Source organism: Sardina pilchardus, chromosome 22 (genome assembly GCF_963854185.1).
Source record: "Sardina pilchardus chromosome 22, fSarPil1.1, whole genome shotgun sequence".
Lineage (NCBI taxonomy): Eukaryota > Metazoa > Chordata > Actinopteri > Clupeiformes > Clupeidae > Sardina > Sardina pilchardus.
Window position 1 is genome coordinate 29,815,494 of NC_085015.1, and position 22,432 is coordinate 29,837,925.

Genomic DNA, 22,432 nt, shown 5'->3' on the forward strand with positions numbered 1-22,432 from the left:
TTAAAAACGCAATTGCGTGAGAGGGAGAATGCCTCTTTGCGGCTATTTATTCAATTATATGGGGCACTAACATGAGATTGCTAGCTGTTGGCCACTTAACTAACGTTACCTAGTCAGTAAACTACCACTAAAATCATGTTTTCATTATAGCCTAGGCCTACGTAGGCTATTCCCATGCTGATGCATCGGTGCAGTCTCCGGTTTCCTGTAGCCTACAGCCCCCGGTTTTGGTTGCCCGTCCCCGGGGAAAATACAGTAAAACTACCTAGCCCCCCCGTTTTTTGAAGACAAAATTTATAGCCTATGTATTTCAATCGGATTGAGTCAACCTGAAAATGTCCCCGTTTTTATCCCACATTTTTGGGATTATCTTCCCGGTTTGGGCGGTCCCGAACATCGTCACCTTATCTTAAAATAGCCTAATTAACACCACTGTATGAGGGGTTAACTAGATAAATGTATGATATGGAAAGCCAATTGGAACAAACTTGGGGCAGACAATAAGGGATAAAGGAAAACTGGGGGTAACAAATAAAGATCGGAGCCTAAAATTGAACATTTCTCTAGATCTATCTGTCTTCTTACATTCAAACGGGCAGTGTGGGCAGTCATATTGGGCGAAATCATAACAGTAAAGGGCGAAATCGGTCGTAAATATGGCGGCGTTCTACTTGATAGTGACGTAGGTGGCACAAATGAATACAAGGGAAAGTGGGGAAAGGCGCACATACCAGATCCTAGGTGGGGGGAAAGGGTAGGCTACTTCTTTTTTGAAAGATACAAACCTCTTTAAAAGAAAATAAACTCTATTTTGGTTCTATTTAGTTTCGTTTTGTTTCTATTGTTTGTTTGGGTTATAAAAAATCCTTGAATAACTCGGTATAGCCTACTCCAGTCAAGTGGTGGCGGTAATGCACAAGGTAAAGTTGCCAACCGCCAATAAACCAGAAGAAGAAGAAGAAGAAGGCTAATGGATGTCAATATATATATCTATGATGGATGTCAAGCGAAATGAAACGCCTCACCGTCATGGAATATGCCTGTGTCTTTTCTGTGGCTTACCTGCCGCAGGGAAGACGACGCTTTTGAAGGCGCTGTCGAACCACACAACGCTGATGGGTTGGACAACGTGGTCGTTGCTCTACGACGATTTGATACCACAGGAGGCTTTTACTGAAGTCTGCATGGAAGCCAAGAGTCAGCCACATCACACGGTAGCCTATTTAAATAGTCGTCTAATTTTAATCGAAGTTAAGTTACTAGAATTTAGGGTGCTGTTTGTGTGCTATAGAAACTAAGGCTGCTGGGTCTCGTTATTTCCGTGTGTTTATTACTTCAACACTGTTCCCTGTTACCTCAGCAAACCAAATGGAAACACCACAGACAAGCCATTCTGTCATGGCTGGCAAATTTCTTGCAGAATCCTTCTCAAGATCCCAGTTCCTGCGGGAGTGACCATGAAGTTCATCAACGATGTATGGCATTGCAGAAGCAAGATTTACCAGCGACATTGCAGGCTCCACATTCCCAGGAAAAAATACTCTTTTTGCTTGATGACAATTTCTACTACCAGAGCATGAGATATGAAGTCTACCAGCTTGCAAGAAAGTGTAGGTCATTTTTGTGTCAATATGCTGTAGCCTATAGATAATGTTGAGAAGTTGATCATTCCTACTAAGGGTCAGGTTGAGGATTTATTTCGTTTGTGTTCCTTCCCACATCATCACAACATTAAACAACCAATGAGTGGTAGCCTACCTGTCAGTTTCATTCCACATTTTGTATAGATGTTAGTGGCATATGTGCAATCAAGAGCTTCCATTTACTGCACCATATTGCTACACAAGGAACACAAACTGTATTGCTAGGGAACGCTAAAGAGGAAAGCAAAAGGTGTTTGAAGGGAGCGCAAACATTATCGTGAGGGAACACAAAAGTATTGGGAGACCCTTTGTGGGCTCTGTAGAGTTCTATGCACCCTCTTTCGCAAAACAACATTCACATCTGTGTTTGTTCTGCATATCAAGGAAGGATAAAAGCAGGTTTGGTGTAGCTTGTGTGAAGAAAGAAAGATCAAGATTTTTACTAAATAAATAAATAAATAAATAGCAAGAGTATAGTCCATGTGCAAGTGTGTAAAAAGTGTAAGTGCAGTTTGTTTAGTCTTGTGTGTGTTCAGCATATGGATGGCTTTTCAGTCTCTCTCTTCTGGTCTTGTAGCAGCAGAGACGTTTGCCTGACTTCAGTGTGTTGAAAAGTCCATGGTCGTCAGTATGTGAGGAGTCTTGTTTGGGTCACACCACTATTAAATCTTATAGGCTTGTGACATAGAATGTGATGCGCAGGCTACAAAGTAACATGAAATATAGCCCATAGGTAGGATAATGCATAGTTTGTCTTAATTTGATTTGTCTACATTCAATGCATGGTTTGACTTTTTTGATTTCCCCACTTACATTAAACTTGTCCAGTAAACTTTTAGTCAGTCTTTTAAAGAGACCCTATGCAACTTTTTCATAGTCATAAAATCGCTTAGAAATCGTTGTTTTGCTTGACTGACCAGTTTTATCGAAAACAGTCACATTTGCTCCCGCCCCTAGTGTCCCTATCCGATATTACAACCTTGCAACTTTCTGATAAACGATCGTCTGCTGTTTACATCTGGAAGTCAGAGACGCGAAAGGAACAAGAAGAACCACGCTTGCAATTTATATATTTATATATAGCCTATATATGTATAAATATACACGCTAAAGCTGTCGGGGAAGCTCTGCAGAGAAATATGCAAGCATAAAACGAGCGAAAATGAAAAACGAAACCGAAACCAGAGCTGAAATCGCCAATCCTGCATTATTCCTCTTTAAAATCATAGCTAGCACATCTTTCTTGCAAACAAAGCTTTTAATTTAAAATTTATTTTTACCCTCTGTTCTTTTTGATTAAAGTACTGATCTAATTCTGATTCATTGGGCGCTGCAGTTAATACACAGGTGCGGTCAATGCATGGTTTTGTCTTTTTTTAATGGACATAAAACACTGTTGTGCGGTTAGTACACAATACATCTAATAGACAGGAAATGGCCGGGTTTCCCAAACACGTTAAGAAGCTCTTAAGTGCTAAGAACTTCTTAGGAGCGTTCTTAGAACATTCTTACAACGCTCCTAAGAAGTTCTTAGCACTTAAGAGCTTCTTAACATGTTTGGGAAACCCGGCCAATTACTGTTCTGCAGTGATTGGTCTTTAATGACTCAGCTTTTTTCCCCTCCCCTTCTGAAGGGCTGTATTTGTCATTATTGATTTGATATGATGACACTTCTTGGAATCCAAGCTCAAGTGTCTTCATTTAATCAGGCAATTTCTGTGTTATGTTTTGTAGATGGAGTTGGGTTCTGTCAAGTTTATCTGCAATGTCCAACAGAGCTTTGTGTCAGTCGGAACAGAGGCAGGGCAGTGCCATTGTCTGAAGAGGTCATACTGGAAATGGTTAAACGCATGGAACCACCAAATCCTTTGAAGAATTCATGGGAACAAAACAGTCTAACACTTTCCAGCTGTGAAGAGTTCACAAATCACAATCTGTAAGACATTGACCCTGATTGCCTTACAATTGTTATTAATTATGCGCTATTATAGTGTTACACAAAGTAACTGAATTTTGGTTTGTAAACTTTAACTTTTGCTTCACAATTAATTTGTCTCTCAGTCAGAGTCTGACCACATTGATTTCTTCTGCCTTTGACAATCCTTTGAGTCCTTTCCAAAATGATACTGAAAAGAGGGTATGTAATTATTAAAAAAATTTGACTTATTTGAAATGATTATTACATGGCAATGAGAAATAATCTTTCCTTAAAAACAGATGAATTGTAATGGACTTAATATGCTTTACTTCTATAGGAGATGGATCGACAGAGCTGTGCCAATAGTGTGCTACACCAAGCTGATCAGGCCTGCAGGCGCTTAGTGTCCAAAGCCATGCTGACTGTTAGAGGTAAGACCAGGCTCCCTCTGTAGGGAGTAGAATAATAGGTGCGTTTGACTTCTCGAAAATCTGCGCAGATCTGACTTGATGTGATGCATGTTGGGTTAAACACAGTGCATACTGGGACAGACGAAATGCAAACTGGTTAGAAATCATGTCCGACTTTTTGCAGACGCGGTGGGAGTTACCACCGTGACAATCATGTCACATGTCCTTACAAGATCTCGGGAGACTGCGTCTACCTTAAGCCAGCGCAGTTGTCTTCTAAGCAACTGCACAGGCTGACACCCATCCCAATGACGTCAGTTCAAAGTCGTGATGGGGCCGTTTGGAAGGAATCTCCCCATGACGAGTATGACAGGTGTCTCATTCTGCCTCCTTACCAAAGACTCTAGAGCGGACCGAGATGGATCGATCCATTTATTACGAACAGTGCTGTAGCGAGCGTCTGGGACGACGCTGGAGCTTATCCCTGTGATCCAGGGATTTGCCCGCAATTGTATTCAAAGCTTCTTCTGTAAATATGACATATAGTTGAAATACTGAACAATTATTGGAGTATCGCCCCCACCGACAACGCATGGTATTGCATCGCGTCGCGTATCAAAAACTGGGATGACACATTTTGCTACGCATCGACGCATAATGGCGGCCGAAGCGTAGCGATGCGTATAGCCTTGCGGCCGCGTATGCGTAGCAATGCGTTGAGTATGTAAGTCCTCTAACGGGGCAGTCACACGCTTGCGTCGGCCAACGTTCGTCCGTTGTTTTCCCATTCACTTTACATTGGCTGGACTTCATTTCATGCCGCACTGAATTGTGGGTCCGATGCGTTGCCTGAGATACGTTGCCTCCGCTAAAAAGTTGAGAAATGTTCAACTTTTGACGGATCGCGCAAGCGCCAGCCAATGAAATTCCGTGTATGCAAATTTTCGAACACTGACAAACCAATCAGTTAGTGTTTATGGAAATGTGACAAAATGAGGCATACGTTGGCGGACGGAGGCGTCTGACTGCACCGTAAGTCAGCCGCAGCTCATCGCAAACGAGCCTAATCTCTTACTAAGTACATCATCAATTCACCTTTGGCTAAGTCCCGCCCATTGTACGCGGATGAGCCAATGGCAATGCAGTAGTTCCGCACATGAAGATAGAGTCAGGCAATTTCACCTTATGGTTCTATAGAAATGCATTGGGAGCCGTGATTTTTTTTCCCGGTTTTATAGGATTACATTAGCCTGGTTCTTCCATCCTGCCTTGCACGGTGATTTAATTCATGCTGCTATGGCAGTCTGGAAACTACCGCTCTAATTTTTGCCTGAGATAGGGGACCAGTTCCAGAACAGGGGGGAAAGCAAGACGATGATGAGCTATGCACAGATGCATTTGATAGACATCCGTGGTGCCCAATGAACGGATCTGGGCATTTTTTTCAAATACAAGAAAATGACGTCTCATTTGAGAAGTGGTAGGCGCTAGCCAGGCTAGGATAGTGAAATTGAAAAAGGACGGCCAAACGAAATGTGTGGATTAACGCAACACCGATACACAGAATGATGGCTTTCAATCTTGATGATACTTTTTTGTAATTGTGTTAAATTAGATTAAAGTCCCTCCTCCCAGCTGTAAGCAAAGGGTTACTCCGTAGCAAACCATAATGAAACAGTTCCACCACATCTGTGGATAAAGCCACACAGTCAACTCAATGTAAGTCAGATAAACAAGGATGTTCTCAGCACTGTCAGCATTGTGTATAATTGTCACGAGACTCGTAGATAACTAGCGTTAGCATAGTTAGCTAACAGCTGCTAACATGCTCACCTCGTCAGAAAAGCTTGGGTCTGTGCACAGTAGTGTAACATTTATTCACCATACATTAATACAGTTGAAGTAATTTCGCAATGTATACTATGTTTCCGTTTATTTGCAGTACCAGTTCCTTACATGACATGACCCGGTGTCCTTGTAATATGCAGGCAAGTCTATCTAGCACAGCTAGCTATTAAAATCAGTGAGTCCATTCGCCCCCTGTCTTAAGTTTGTCACGCAACAAACCTAGATAATAACTTGTATTCATGTCGTACTGGTGTTGTTCAACAGATTCTAAATGAAATACAGGTCCGTAGCTCTGTAAAAAAAAGTCTCTTGGGTTGTAACTTTCACAGACAGGCATACGGCTTCCATTGAAGTTCTACTTAAAGTGTAACTGCACCCTAAAATATGTTTTTTTGAGCTGTTGATTGATTGAAAGAAGGTGAACCACACTATTACCAGGCTTAATATTGAACTTAAACTTCTCAACAGTAGGCTCGTTCGAGATGGGATGCGGCTGACTTAGGTTGGCTTCATACGTCAACATGAGCTAGTCTTACCGGGAGGAGCGACAGTCAGACACAGCTGATCTCGGACAGTCCTGCTGCAGTTTGCCTGTCATGACAAGCGTGAGACATCACGGAATTTTTTGTGCATTAAATACAGTATAACTTTCATTCTTACTCATTAAAATGAGTGTGACTGACGAAATAAATTGATATGATGTAGTTTAAATAAACCACAGTTGTCATACAGTTAACAGGCCTGCATTGAAGCATATTGATTAAATATCAAGTGTTTTCCGTGACTATTTAACCAACAGCATAAAATAGCGGAATATCCAAACGTTTTCAGTAGGTTAGCCTACCGCTGTTCCAGAAATCATTTCTGTTCATTTCAGTACATTCTAATGTAAGCAGCAAAGATTCTAAAACAGAGCAAGATGGATCACAGGGATAAGCCCCGGTGTCGTCCCAGACTACAGTGCTGTCCCTGAAATATTGACTGATCTATCTTGGTCCACTCTAGAGTCTTTGGTAAGGAGGCAGAACAAGACACCTGTCATACTCGTCATGGGGAGATTCCTTCCAAACGGCCCTATAACGACTTTGAACTGACGTCATTTGGGTGGGTCTCAGCTTGTGCAGTTGGCTGAAAACCGACTGCGCGGTCCGAAAGGAGACGCAGACTCCCGCGATATTTTAAGGACGTGACATGATGTCACGGTGGTAAATCCCACCTCGTCTGCAACAAGTGGGACAGAATTTCTAACGAGTTCGCATTTTGTCTGTCCCAGTATGCATTGTGTTCAACCCAGCATGCATCACATCAAGTCAGATCTGCGCAGATCTTCCAGGAGTCGAACAAGCCTATTAGGCTCGTTTGCGATGAGCTGCGGCTGACTTAGGCTGGCTTCATACGTCAACGAGAGCTTGAGAGTCTTAGCAGGAGGGGCAACTAGCCCACGCAGCTGATCCCGGACAGTCCGCCTGAGATGCCATGTGACTGAATTCACTCGCGGGAGACCTCGCTGGAGACCTCGCGGGAGATATTGCGGGATTTTGAATTAAATGTAGTATAACTTTCATTTTTACTCATTAAAATGAGCATGATGACTGACTAAATAAATTGATATGATGTGTTTAAATAAACCACTATTGTCATACAGTTAACAGGCCTGCATTGTAGCACATTAATTAAATATCAAGTGTTTTCCGTGTGTATATATTTAACCAACAGCATAAAATAGCAGAATATCCTCACGTGTTCAGTAGGCTAGCCTACCGCTGTTCCAGAAATCACAAATAATAAGGTATCCCTTCGATTTCTGTTCATTTTAGCACATTCTAACGTAAGGAGCAAAGATTCTAGAACAGAGCAAGATGGATCACAGGGATAAGCTCCAGCTTCGTCCCAGACGCTGGTTACAGTGCAGTTGAACTGATCCGTCTTGGTCCGCTCTAGAGTCTTTGGTAAGGAGGCAGAACGAGACACCTGTCATACTCGTCATGGGGAGATTCCTTCCAAATGGCCCTATCACAACTTTGAACTAACGTCATTGGGGTGGGTTTCAGCCAGCGCAGTTGCTGAAATGTGAACTGCGCTGATTAGCTCAGACGCAGTCTCCCGCGATGTTTTAAGGACATGTGACATGATGTCACGGTGGTAACTCCCACCGCGACTGCAAGAAGTCGGACATGATTTCTAACCAGTTTGCATTTCGTCTGTCCCAGTATGCACTCTGTTTAACCCAGCATGCATCACATCAAGTCAGATCTGCGCAGATTTTCGAGAAGTCAAACGCACCTATTAACTAAGGGGGGCGGGGCTTAGCCAGAGGTGATATATAAAAAAAGCATGATATATAAAAAAAACCCACCAGTGGTGGCTCTAGGGGAAGCTAGATCGATAGAAGTGGAAATCTCTATAAATCAGGGATGCAAACAGCTCAATCAACTTGGGTGACTATAAATCGTCTTGATCAGAAGAGTTTTTCACCACACATGTTTGCATCCCTGATAAATATGTACAGAAATAAGCATCAATGACTATTTGGAAAGCTTTCATAATAATAATAATAATAATAATAATAATTTATGGAGCGCTTTTCTTTACATAGTTACAAAGTGCTTTACATATAAAAGAATAAACAAAACCAAAACAAGACCAAACAAAAATTAAACTTAAGTAAACTCTTAAAGCTTTAGGGTATGGGTGAGTTTTAAGGAAAGATTCAAAAGATGTCACAGAATCCGCTAACCTTATTTTCTCAAGTAGTGCATTCCAGAGCTTTGGGGCTGACACAGAAAAAATATCTGTCCCCTATAAAGCCTGGGTTCAGGAATGGTTAATACACATTTACCTGCAGACCTTAATTTGCATGTAGGATTATTGGGCACTAGCAAATCAAAAATGTAACCAGGGGAAAGGCCATGACAAGCTTTAAATGTAATTTTTTTAATGTAATTTTTTAAAAAAATTTGGAGCCAGTGTAGTGATACTAGAACAGGAGTGATGTGTCCATACCGTTTGGTGTTATTTACAGTAGGAGCCTATCATTTGAAGCCTGTGTAAGGACTTTGAGTGAGGCATGTGAAAAGAAACATAAAATATGTCTTATTTTTGGAAATATTACTTAGTTGGTAAAAACAAGATTGCACCGGCTTGAAGCGATGCCAGAGCATAGCTTTGTTTAGTTTAAATCTAGTTTTAAATCTAGAGTTAAGTCCAAACTGTTCTCAGATGCTGTCATTTTCATAGGGGGTATTCACACCTGCCTTGTTTAGTTCGATTAAAACGAACTCAAGTTCGTTTCTTGCTTGGTTCGGACCTTTTTGACTGGTGTGAATACAATCACTCGAACTCTAGTGCGGACCAAACAAGCGGACCGAGACCCAGCTGAGGAGGTGGTCTCGGAGCGGTTCCTATCGAACCCTGGTGCGGTTCGTTTATGGTGTGAAAGCAGACCGACCTCGATCCGACCCAGTTACAGAAATCTACCTTTTTTGGATTTGACGAGCTCCCGTAGTTTTTGCGCATTATGGGAAATGTAGGATAGCTCCGTGACGCACAACAGCTGTAAGCAGCAGTGGGCTAACGCTTTTTTGCCAACAATAATTTGATTTTGCATCTCCTACCCGTTCCGTCTTCCGTAGGCCTGCTGTTAGCATGTTGGACACACATGAGAACTCTTCTCAGCTGTTTTGTTGCACGTCTTCGTCGTTGCAAAATTACGAGCATGATATTGTTAAACTTGCATCTAACGGTCTTGACGCTCAAGCACTTCTGCAAAGCTTTAACTGTATAAACTATATTGCTAGGATAATAACGAGTACAGCACGCAAACATAGTATTTACGTGGGCCAACTTTGACTTTGTCTTCCTATTCTTCACCCCACCTACACGTTTACCAGCCAATGGTTGAACGACCTTAGCACATGTGCTTTTGTTTATAAATTCTGGTCCGGTTGCAATTAATCACGGTGTGAAAGCGAACCGCACCAAAAAAGAAAAAAAGAAAAAAAAAATTGGTCCGGACCAAATAAGTGAACTAACGGACCTTCCTGGTGTGAATACGCCCATAGTGACAATAGCATGTGTAAGTATCTTTTGTCATTGTGAGAATGGGGGTTGTAAGGCACTGTATAGGCGTATATTGAGATTCCATCTATCTGGTTTTTTTTTTATTTCTTTACTGTCTGTTTCAAGTCCAAAGCACATGCAGTATTGTTTTTGTCTTTTTTCTAATGTACAGAAAAGAGCATCTCCTCAGAACACCTGTCATCATTGGCCAAGGAATTGAACAAGTCTAAGGCCAGAGTGCTCCAAGACCTGCGAAAGGATGTTAACTGTGGCCTTTTTATCAGTCCTGATGACTCCATAGATACTGGGAGAGCTGTGGCTCATGCAGTGATCTTATTTGATAGAGAGCTGGGAGAAATCATGTCAGCTGTGCAGCAAGTGAGCGAATGAAAGGAGTCTGCTGTGAAAAAGTGCTGATGGTTTGGGACATTAGTAATCACTGCTGTGATGATTTGATGAAATCATCAAATATTTCATTTTCTCAAAAGAGACACTCAAGAAATCTACTTATCATGGCTACACTGCAGTTAGGCATGCAATTCTACTTGTTCTGATTCTGTAATTCTGAATGTTTGTGGACGTACCGTTGATTCATTGTTGAATTAATCCCCAGCATAACTTTTCCCCATTATTTTCAATCTCTATAAATTCCTATAGAACCGGACAACAGTTACGGCTTCTAATGCAATTCTATGGAGCTTTAGGCTGTGGCTGGTGATGTACTATAATAGACCTCTGAAGTTCGCCTATAAAAAAACTGCAATCTTTGAGATTAGGTATCTTGCGACTTTTTCCTTTGGAAAAATGACATGGGATCTTTGAATTATCACACCTGTTACACTCTCAAAGATGGCAGCTTTTTGTAGGCGAACTTCAGAGGGATATTCGAGGTGCTTGTCGTCCAGTGATGTTATCATATGCAAATTAGATGGGTAAATGTACCCCCTTCATAAACTTTTGTTCATAATCAGAGATGTTCACATTTACACATATTTAATGTAAATTAACTAACATTTATTTCATCATTAAAGACTTCAACTTTATGTTCGCAGTTTTGTGCACAGGCTATTTGAGATAATAAAACAAAACACTGCATTTTCAAAAATATGTTTGTTTGTTTGTTTTTTTTTCCATTATTCTTGAACACTGTCATGGCCCTCCCATCAGATGACGTTGGCAGCAGTGGCCTCCAGAGGCCTCATTTTTAAGGCTGCTATGTGCAAAAAAAGTTGTGTGAACGGGGCTGAAATGTGCGTATGCATCTTTCACCGTCAGTGTTGGGATTTATAAAACAATTCTGTGCATCCTTTCGACTATACTGTATGTAAAGCTTAAAGAGACCCTATGCAACTTTTTCATAGTCATAAAATCACTTAGAAATCGTTGTTTTGCTTGACTGACCAGTTTTATCGAAAACAGTAATATTTCCTCCCGCCCCCAGTGTCCCTATCCGCTATTGCAACCTTGCAGTTTCTGCAGGAGACGATCGCTCCTTGTTTACATCTGGAAGTCTGAGACGCGCAAGGAACAAGAAGAACCACGCTTGCCATTTATAAATATAGCCTATATACATGTATGTATAAATATACACGCTAAAGCTGTCGGGGAGCTCTGCAGAGAAATATGCAAGCATAAAACGAGCGAAAATGAAAAAAGAAACCGGAGGTGAAATCGCCAATCCTGCATAGTTTCTCTTTAAGCAAAGTTTCTCAGGCATGTAAATCAGCGACATCTAATGGTGAAATCACAAAATAAAACTCAAGGGCATAAGAAAAAGCTCTCAACACTTATGCATTTAATTATGCTACTTTGTGATCAATATCATTCATTCATATTCCAAGCTATGGGGTTTGATGTCAAGGCTGCAGATAGGCCTACCTAAACTGCAAACGCTTTCAGTAAGTCATGCTTAGTAAGATCTTAATAGTCATTGCACGAGAAAACCAGGCAAAACCAGCAGGAGGTAGGAAGATGTGGGTCGGCCAAATCGGCTCATACTTTGTATGTGATACAGTAAGTATGTGGAACTATGAACAGCCATATACTTAAAACCCTCAAACTCTTTTTTGTTGTGGAGTTCTGGGGCCCCTCTCAGAGAACCTCAAAAATCCAACAATTCATGGCTGAAAATGACTGAAATTGCCATTTCTACCCTGATTATCCTGATAAAGATATGAACATGAGCTTTATGTTTCCATAGAGCTTAGGTAGAATAGTTTTAAAGACCAAAAGGTGCACTAGGGGGTTATCTGCACCACTGAAAGCAGAATTTTCATCCCTCTAAAATTGGTCATTTTTAGGAGGCATTATCTCACATTCGCAGTGGCTTTGGTGGATGGTTTTACTGTTGCTGGACAGAGGAACATCTTCTGATTCAAAAACAATTGTCGTCTAATTGGGCCACACATAATGTGCGCCGTGCCAGGAGGGTCTTTCCGGGTTTTTTTAGGGTTTTGGAGGGTTTTGGTAATAATATCTCACTATAGGGTCATTTATGGTAAATATGTGTGTCACTGTATGACAAATTGTTAAAGAAAGCTTTAATTAACTAGAAAAGCACTCAAAGAGTGCAGACCTCTGCATGCATTGTTGTTCTTGGTTGTCATACATTTGAAACTAGACTATTCAGATCGCCACCGAGTGGCCATACCATGCCATTACATCGCAAACATCTGGCATTACATCTGTTTGTGATGTAATGCCATGGTATGGCCATGTGATGGCGATCTGAATATGGTTTATCATAGGCCAAAACACGACAAATCCTGCTAAAGACCCTCCTGGCACGGCACACATTATGTGTGGCCCAATTAGACGACAATTGTTTTTGAATCAGTAGATGTTCCTTTCTCCAGCAACAGTAAAACCATCCACCAAAGCCACTGCGAATACGAGATAATGCTTCTTAAAAATGACCGAAATTTAGAGGGAGGAAAATTCTGCTTTCAGTGGTGTAGATAACCCCTCGGTGCACCTTTTGGTCTTTAAAACTATGCTACTTAGGCTCTATGGAAATATAAGGCAGAGACTATTTGCACCCGGGTGTAAATAATGAACATTACTATTTACACCCGGGTGCAAATAATCAACATTACTATTTACACCCGGGTGTAAATAGTGTAATAATCAACATTACTATTTACACCCGGGTGTAAATAGTGTAATAATCAACAATACTATTTACACCCGATGTCTAACATCCATGTTCTCTGTCAATAGGCCTGTGTATTTACCAGCTCTACAGTAGGCTAGGCCTAATAGTTTTGAACAGTTTTTAGCTGTTTTGCCATGTCTGGGTTACTTGGAAGTGATTATACAAATATTAGGGTAATGAGTGGTCATGTGGTAGCTTCATCAAAGACAAGCTACTTTAAAGAGTTGTTTTCTGAGTTGTCTTCCAGGCAGCGCTGCCACTGTTGACTTAAAAACACTTAATCCTACTCCTAACCTTAACCCTAACCTTAACCTTAACCCACGCCTAAGCGCCTTCCAGGCAGCGTTGGGGGCTCAAAGTCAAAACACAACCTTTCTAACAACTACTGAAGCCTACTTCTACTTAACTCTACTCATAACTGAAATAAAACCAGTAAATCTTTGACAGGTTCAAAAAGCACAAACTCTTATTTGCCGCGAGGTAACGTCATCTAAGAAAAAAGAAGTCATGGTGCGTACTTTGGCAGGCAAAAAAAAAAATAATAATCTGTGATTCGAACCCAGCACCTCAAGCATGTTAAATCAGTCACTTTACCACTGTACTGCGCCCCGTCGAAGAAGAAGGGGAGAATACTAATTTTTGACTCACTTGTTGGGGTTGCTAGGTAACGGTAAACAAAACAAAAAGATCGTGTTTCTTGATTGTGCTTGCAAACGGACGGCTTTACCCGTTCACTGAATAAAGTTTGTGGAAATTTAGCACCACTTTCCCATCTCAAATATAGTTTTAATAATCCTAACTTGTTAGATTTAGGTAGGCCATCTCCTGCCAAGATGGTCCCGCTATGTTGGATAGCACGCATTTCCGGTTTGGGTGCAAATAAGAAAATGCCTCCATTCCACTATTTACACCCGGGTGCAAATAATCACTCCGGAAATATAAAGCTTATGTTCATATCTTTATCAGGATAATCAGGGTAGAAATGGCAGTTTCAGGCATTTTCAGCCATGAATTGTTGGATTTTTGAGGGTCTCTGAGAGGGGTCCCAGAACTCCATAGCAAAAAACAGCTGGAGGGTTTTAAGTATATAGTTTCACATACTTATCACATAAGTATGAGCCGATTTGGCCGACCCCCATCTTCCCACCTCTGCCTGGTTTTCTCATGCAATGACTCTTAATATTGATGTTCCTTAATAATATTAATATAACCAAAATCATGCCTCTCCCGACAGTGCTATCTACTAGGCTACTTGCGTTGACTACTAGCCAAAATAATATTAATGTCCACAGTGTAGCCTGCGAAATGTATTCAAATTAATGCGAGAATTTTATGTTGACATCTGCTGACATTGGCCTCCACAGATGTGTTAGGAGATATTGCTTTTGCGAACCAAATATAAGCGTCTATAATAAGATAACCTTTCCCTATGTCCTAGAAGATTTATTCTATTAAAACGCACACCGTTCAAGATCGCTACACTCACCTTTTCTCTCATTTGGGCCACAGATTAGACTACAAGGTATTCCCGAGACAATCAGAAACCCAGCTGATTATTATTTATTATTAGTCATATGAGTATTTGTTTCAGTACTCGCTTATTCAGGCCACTGACAATATTTCTCCACCTCGTCCTGTTCGATGCCAGCTTGTCCAGATCTTGCCATTTGTGGCCACCTCTGCCCATCTCGGCTGTGACATTCCCCTGCTGAAAAAAAACAGCCTGACCATCTTAAGGTGGTTTGCTGGTTGACCAGCTTGTTAACGTGCTTGTTTGATCAACCTATGATGGTTGACCTGCTAGACCAGCAAAACTCACGAAAACATACCTTCAGCTGGTTTAACCATCTTATGATGGTAAATCAGCTGGTTTTGATTGTCGTACCACCTCAAGCTGGTCATTTTAGTTGGTGTTGCTGGTCTACATTGCTGGTTTTTACTGGCCATGCCAGCTTATGTTGGTCATTCTAGAAAACCAGCTTGACCATCTCTGTCAAGCTTGGCAGGCTGGTCCCCAGCATTACCATCTTAAACCAGCTGTATCCCACACGACAGGCTGGTCACACCAGCACGACCAGCTTCCTCAGATGGTTACGCCAGCATGTGTAGCTGGTGGCCTAATCAGCTACACCAGCAAAGACCAGCAATAGCTGGAAGAAAACCAGCTAAGACCAGCTAAAACCAGCTACCAGCATAAGCTGGTTTCTTGCTGTTTTTTTTTTCCAGCAGGGTCCTCCTCCAGGTCCATTGCAGGGCTTGGCATGTGATGGAATTCTTAGGTTTCCGGAATGTGTGCCCAATCCATCCCCATTTTCATTTATTTTTTTGTTTCAGCACAAATATGAATACATTGTACCAATTATGAAGCACTGTTTATGATGAGCCCAAACACATGGCAAAACAGGATACAGTTATTTAATTATTTTTCATACAGAATTATGTCATTCGGTAGCCTATTTCACATAGACACTTCTCAAATGTCACTGTATCTCTGTCGCCCAACTTTGACTCTCTAGATTGATGTGACATCTCCATCATTTCTACGTCAGGCAATAAAATAATAGGTATAAATGTTAGAATATTCATGAATCGTTTTGCATTGACTTTTTATGGGATATTGTGGGATGACAATGGAAGGAGTATGGCGTTTGTGCACGCACACACACAATTCAACGCAGGTTGGTATTTATAAGCAGCCACATGTGTGAAGTTGTGCACCACATGGTTTTATAAATCAGAATATTTTCCCTGTGTATGCAAATTGCAAGGTTTGGGCGTATCATATGCAATGTTTTAGGATGAGTCTATGCTGAGTTTTAAATGAGGTTCCAGCTCATGCGTGAGGCCCCCACATAAAGCTGAAAGAAACCCAGCTTGCCAGCAGGATGTGGTTTTGTTGGGGGTCTTAATTGTTTGTTTTTCTGTTGTTTTTATTTTGTACAGCAGCCTACAGAGAAATTACAATGAGATCACACATCAGAACAGAAGGTGCAGGCCAAAGCAGTTCGTATGCATAGATGCATACAGAAGGGAAAAAAACGATACTCCATTTCAGTAGATGGCGGCATAGTGCTAGGTTTGCCAAATGTGTCGGAAAACGATCTAACAATCAGTTTCATAATGGCGGCTCCCTTGACACGGATCAGTGGGAAGGTATCGTTAAGTTGTTTTTGTTGAGAAAACATTCTAATTGTCGTTTAACTGTATTTGGGGGAAAGACAGGCTATCTTTGTTCTCATTATACGCTGCAGCAGCCTGCTGTTCGTAGCCGCAACGTTAAGTTAGCATGGTGACCTCTTTCATAATTATTTTGTAAGGCAATGACGGATCTTCGCTCTCTGCGCCCACTCCCCCTTGAGAACTGTTGCTGGGAATGTTTACGCAATCTATCCAAAAAATGAGACCTTCAAGGCATACATTGATGCAGTTTTGCACAACTGCCAGGCTGTGCAGACTACCCGCTGTGCCCTAATTATGATAGTTTTGTTCCACCCAGGTCACATAGGCTAGCTACTCATGTAACAATATCAAACATCAATGACAAAAGTACATAATTCTGAATAGTTCTCCTTGTTCATGAATGGCTAAATCGCGTTCGATGCTGAATCTAGCATAAACACTTAGGCTACCCTCTTTACATTAAAAAGTTGAATCGCTTGAAACCGATGCGCATCAAAAAGTTAGTGCGACACATATGGAAAAGGACTCGAGGTTTGGAGCATCAAGTGGTGCAACTTGCAAGTTACTGTGACGCCTGCTCAGAATGTTCACAAAGCTAGCGCGAAAATCTGAATGAGTCTTTTTAAAGCTGTTCCGATCGCTATCTTTGATATTATTCGCTAGAAGTGTTCTATTCGCTACAGCTGTTGATGGAAAATCACCCAGCGCAGTAGAAAAATGCGCATGAACAGAGACCTGATGACATCATTTTAATTTCGTGCCCACGACAACGACCCAGAATGTCTAAAATCAGTGTAAACCTATTTTTTTTTTACAGTCTATGTAAACGATGGAAGTCGGGCTTAGGCCTATTGCTTAAACGTAAATCATAACTTTAAGTTAATTTATTAGGCCTATGTAAACTGAAAACTTCAAAAACCCCTCATGAAAGTCCCAAAACGATCATAATAAGGCAGAAAATGAGGACAGAGAGACAGCTCAGGGGCTGTCAAGTTTTAAACTAGAAATGCAATTCCAAGGAATTACCAGTGCATGAAAATGCAAAAATATATAGATAGATAATGTAGATATGGTTACTAAGGTGTAGCTAGGGTAAACATGGTGGTTGCATAGTTTAAAGAGAGTTGATGTGTGAAGTAGGGTGGTCCTTATTTTTCAACTTTTAAAAAGTCATGCTCTCACCCCACCAATATGTTCCAATATATAAAAAAAACAAATGGGCAAAATTTTATCAAAATTAATCAATATTTAGAGGTTGCTCAAGACCTTTAAAGTTTAACACATTTGCTAATTATGGGATATGCCATAAAGCAACTGGAAACACTTGACAAATATGACAAATGGCAGAAACTGAAGTGGCAAGAGAAAAACAGGAAAAGTAGCAAAAAAACAAGACTCAGCAGTCCAATGTAGAGGCCTTCATAGACGAGTTAGGAGACCTGTTTGATATTGCACATTGAGATGCACTCATTCTTAACATGCAACATTAGGGGCAGCGGCGGCGTAATGGTTAAGGTTTCGGGCTTGTAACCGGAGGGTTGCCGGTTCGATCCCCGACAGTAGCAAAAAGCTGGGCGGGGGCAGTGGTTAAGCACAGCTCTCCCATCCACAGTTGAAGTGCCACCTAGTCCCTCACTGCTCCGCAGCTCACTGCTTCAAGTTAGTGTGTGCTTCACCTCACTGTATGCTCTGTGTGTTTCACTAATTTACGGATTGGGATCACGGGACTTAAAACACTCAAAACTAATAATAATAATACTCAAAAATACTATAAAATAACTATATATACACCTCTTCTCAAGAATCCAGATGATAGAGACTTAGAAAGAAGAATCCAGAAGAAACCAGAGACCAGAGAGAAAAAGGACATTGTGTGTGTATGGGCATAGTTGATACTTGCATAGTTTGCACATAATGCAAAAGAAAAATGTAGAACACAACAGGCTACAACAAGCACAACGAGAGGAGCAATTGATGAATTCAATACTAGCATTGACTGCTTCTGAAGATAGTACTGATGAGTGATGATGAATGTTATTCTGTGAAATATGCTGTGAACAATCTGCAGGATGGACCTTCTACTTTCAAAACTACAAAAACAGCCCGAAAGAGCATTGTTAGCCCTGAGCTGGCTGCTATGATGGATATAACCAAGTTTTCTGATTGAAATATTCAAAGGCCTTGAGCAACCTCTAGATATTGTAGGAATGATTTAAAATTTTGCACCGTGTGTTTTTATTGATATCTGAACACATTTAGGGGGTGAGAGTTGAACATTTCCCCAATTTTTTTTTTTAACCCATATAAGGACCACCCTAGTGTGAAGGTAGACAGTTTAAAGCTTAAACATTCCAGTTGTAACTTAACTAATGATTTCTAAAATGTATGTTAAAATGTTATCTAACTATGTTAACAATGATAACCAGGTTGATTGGTTTACTTAGCTAATGATTTCTAACAGTTATGGTAAAAATGCTAACAATGCTAACAATGTTAACTATGCTAACAATGTTAACCAGGTTGATTAGCTAACCTAGCTAATGATTTCTATCAGTTATGTTAAAAATGCTAACAATGCTAACTATGCTAACCAGGTTGATTAGCCTACTTAGCTAATCATTTCTAACAGTTATGCTAACAATGCTAACTATGCTAACCATTCTAACTAGGTTGATCAGCTAACTTAGCTAATCATTTCTAGCAGCTATGTTAAAAATTTTAACTATGCTAACAATGCTAACTAGCTAACTTGCTACTGAGGACTTCTATTTTGAAACATTTGTTGATAGGGTATCCATGGCTGCCACTATCAGGAATAAAGAAGTTACTGTAGTAAAATCCTGTTGGTTGCTTTGGAAGCGGTCATAAACGCTTAATTTTAATGGTTGCTATGTTGGTTGCTAGGTACATGGAGGTCTCATGTAGTTGACTGGAGGCATAGTTGATGATAACTGACAGTTGGAATTGTTGAACAGTTAAATAGTTGAGTAGTTTCAATGGTTAAATTACTTAATAGTGTATTATTGCATTGAGGACTTTTATTTTGAAACAGTTGTGGAAAGAGGAAACAGTTAACAGGATATGAAATCTTCACAGAGAGATTGTATGCTTAAAGCCTGAGAGAGAGAGGGCTGCTGCAGGTGGAGCTGGCCACCTGGCATAAGATTCTAATTGCTTAACGACCCGACTGTGATGTCATAGAGGCCAATGTTAAGTCTATGGGGACATTTTTAATAGTTTTTAATTTATAGTTTAAAAAGTATAAAAGTTACAAAGTTGAAAAATACATAGCAGCATGCCCCTATTGAAGACCTACGTTGCAACGTTTGAATGAAGTTTCTAGGTTAAACGGTTCAAGCTGAATAGAAAAAATGAATTTGGTAAGCGGAATAATAAGAAGAAGCCTAGGAAGAACAGTACAGTGCATTTTCATGCACTGTAATAAGGGAAACCCCAACCAAGCTCCAGTAGGCTATCCTTACATTTTCATGCGTGCGTACAAAAGCTAAAATCACCTCTTGTTAACCACTTATAAACTTCAATTGTCTAATAAAAAGTGTTTTAATCTTATATCAAGATAAAAAAAAAGTTGCTATTATATTCTGCACAAAGACTAGGCTACCTATTGGCATCTATCTCTAACTTAGCCTAAATACCAGGAAGGAAGGCTGTCCCTTTTGCCCTCTGTTTATGAATAAAAAAACTTACCTTGCAAAATAAAACAAAAATCACTACACCAACTGAACTGAAGCATTCTGTTCGCGATGCGTATGTTGCAGCAGTTAATAATCACAATCAATGGAAGTAGCTACACCAGAGGCGACAGTGGCGTGTACATTCGAAAAAAATAGACCCATCTTCTAAAATAGATTTTACGCGTCGTGAACGGAGCGCTTCAGTTACGCGTCTGGTGTAGCTCCCCTGTAAGGTGGATCAAAAAGTTGAATAAGTCACTGAGAAATGTTTTAGTTCTCACATTCAAAAAATAAGTGCAGTATTCATCCACACCACCACAGAAGGAGCAAACATTACTTATATCTGTATATTAAAAAAATATTGGGCTCATTCGAGATGGGCTGCGGCTGACTTTGATTGACTTCATACGTCAACGTGAACTTCAAAGGCTATCCAGGGCCTCAGTAGTCACAACAACAATAATCAGACACTTAATACTAACACTAGACACTAAAATAAGTGTCTGATTATTGTTGTTGTGACTACTGAGGCCCTGGATAGCCTTTGAAGTTCACGTTGACGTATGAAGTCAATCAAAGTCAGCCGCAGCCCATCTCGAATGAGCCCAATATTTTTTTAATAACGCAGGTTACAATACGGGAGATTTACGGGAAAAAAATAATACGGGAGGGCGGTGGGAAAGAAAGGTGAAATACGGGGCTTTCCCGGCCAAAACGGGATACTTGACAGGTATGCTCAGGGGACATGTGAAAGAAACTAACACTGAGGGCAATAGCAGGCAAAGACCTGAGGCAGAGCTATTAAGGTGAGGAGACAATGGGAAGAGACTGATGGAGATAAGGGAAATAAAGTATCGGATCTGAGAGAAGAGAGATTGAGAGAAAAGAACCCAAATTGGGTACAAAAGCAGGGACGCAGGGAGGAGAGAGATACCAGTGGATTGGAAGAGATGAGAAAGATGCAAAATAAGTCAGAGCAAGAAGAGGACAGATGTAGAGAAGTGGAGGTGGGTGGAGGTGGAGAGGTGGAGAGCGAAACAGGAGGTGGAGAGCGAAACAGACTGCAGGGAATGCAGGAATTACCAGTGCATGCACTGCAAAAACTGCTTGTCTAGTAAAATCTAACCAAGTGTTTTCATCTTCTATCAAGACAAAAAAACAAGTTGCTATTATTTTCTGTACAAAGTTACCTAGTGTTTTCTTGTAAAATCATTGGACTTAATTGAAGACAAGTTTGACTTATTTTAAGACAATTCTTCCTGAAAACAAGTAAATGTATCTGCCAGTGCAGTAAGTAAATTTGTCGTAAAACAAGTAAATGTATCTGCCAGTGCAGTAGCCTAGTAAATTTGTCTTGATAAGGCTTCTTAAAGTAAGTCAAAGTCTTCTTAAATTAAGTCAAAATTATCTTTTGAGAGAGCGTAAGTATTTTCAAACTAAAAACAATACCAATTCCAGTCTACATTCATATCACCCAGAAAGTACACTTCATGATTAATACTACTCACATGATCTAGCATATAACAAATTGTGTCTAAATAACAGCTCTTTGCATTAGGGGGTCTGTAACAGCATCCTACTAATATTGGTTTAAGATGCGTCAGATGAATTTGTAACCAGAGTACTTCAGTATGTCATCAGGTCTTCCCTAACAAGAGCAGGTATATTCAAAGAGAGCCCATGAGGAACAGAGGCATGGAAAAACTCCCTGGAATTGGAGATACATATAGGAAGAAACCTCAGAAAGATCCAGTGTTCCCACCAAAGTAATAATATCCTGCAAACGTTACATTAACAGTAGGCGACTGTTATTACACTTAATGGGAAATTATTACGTTTGCAGGATTATTACATTTTGAAAGTGCATATTTTTAATACGTTTGTGGTTTATTACATTTGTAGGAAATTATTACGTTCGTGGGTGTTACAGGCATCTGCTAAATTACTATAACCATAACCATAACAATAATTTACTTTAACTATTTAAACTACTCAACTATTAAACTGTTCAACCATTCTAACTGTCAGTTGTCCTCAACTATACCTCCAGCCAACTACATGAAACCTCCACGTACCTAGCAACCAACATAGCAACCATTAAAATTAAGCATTTATGATAGTTTAAAGCCATGCAACTGTCTACCTTCACACTATCATGAAACGATTTCAGTTTCAAATGAGCTTCTAACGCTAGACAAACGCCTTCATTTGCAACGCGATCACCTCGGACCCAAACCATTTTGAAATGAAGGAGCCATTTGTCCTCCACTTACAAGGTCCTTGGTTTGCGCTGTAGGGGATTTTTTTAAAAAAGTGACGCGAGTGAAAGGGCGGCACCGGGGCTGTGTGTGTGAGCGGGGGTCAGAGAGAATCGACAGAGTTGCAAAATTGCATGGCTGTTATTTCGAATAGCGTAGCATATTTGAAACTAATCGGTTAACCGGTTTCAACCGGCTAATGATGGTCGTCGGTCAAGAAATGTTGTAGTTTTTGCCATCCCTACTTTAAATTATGCAACCACCATG

The 22,432-nt window shown here is 40.5% G+C and overlaps 2 protein-coding genes across 4 annotated transcripts in view; both read left to right on the forward strand.

Annotated features, from left to right (window-relative positions):
* Positions 1-754: 754 nt before the first annotated feature.
* Positions 755-10,973, forward strand: LOC134070140 (L-seryl-tRNA(Sec) kinase-like). Of its 3 annotated transcripts, none has more exons than XM_062526392.1 (6): positions 755-1,214; positions 1,361-1,610; positions 3,378-3,579; positions 3,705-3,780; positions 3,899-3,992; positions 10,051-10,973. In XM_062526392.1, exons 1-6 carry the CDS (start codon positions 975-977, stop codon positions 10,266-10,268), a joined length of 1,080 nt encoding a protein of 359 aa, XP_062382376.1. In that variant the 5' UTR covers positions 755-974; the 3' UTR covers positions 10,269-10,973. The 3 variants fall into 3 exon arrangements, with proteins under 3 accessions (XP_062382376.1, XP_062382377.1, XP_062382378.1); XM_062526393.1 differs by having other exon boundaries at positions 1,421-1,610; XM_062526394.1 differs by lacking the exon at positions 10,051-10,973 and adding an exon at positions 7,093-10,044.
* A 5,154-nt stretch (positions 10,974-16,127) lies between these two features.
* acadsb (acyl-CoA dehydrogenase short/branched chain) overlaps positions 16,128-22,432 on the forward strand; it is a 71,220-nt gene continuing 64,915 nt past the window's right edge. The window contains exon 1 of the mRNA XM_062526099.1: positions 16,128-16,185. Coding sequence (XP_062382083.1) covers positions 16,153-16,185 — 33 coding nt within the window. The 5' untranslated portion in view covers positions 16,128-16,152. The remainder of the gene's footprint in view (positions 16,186-22,432) is intronic.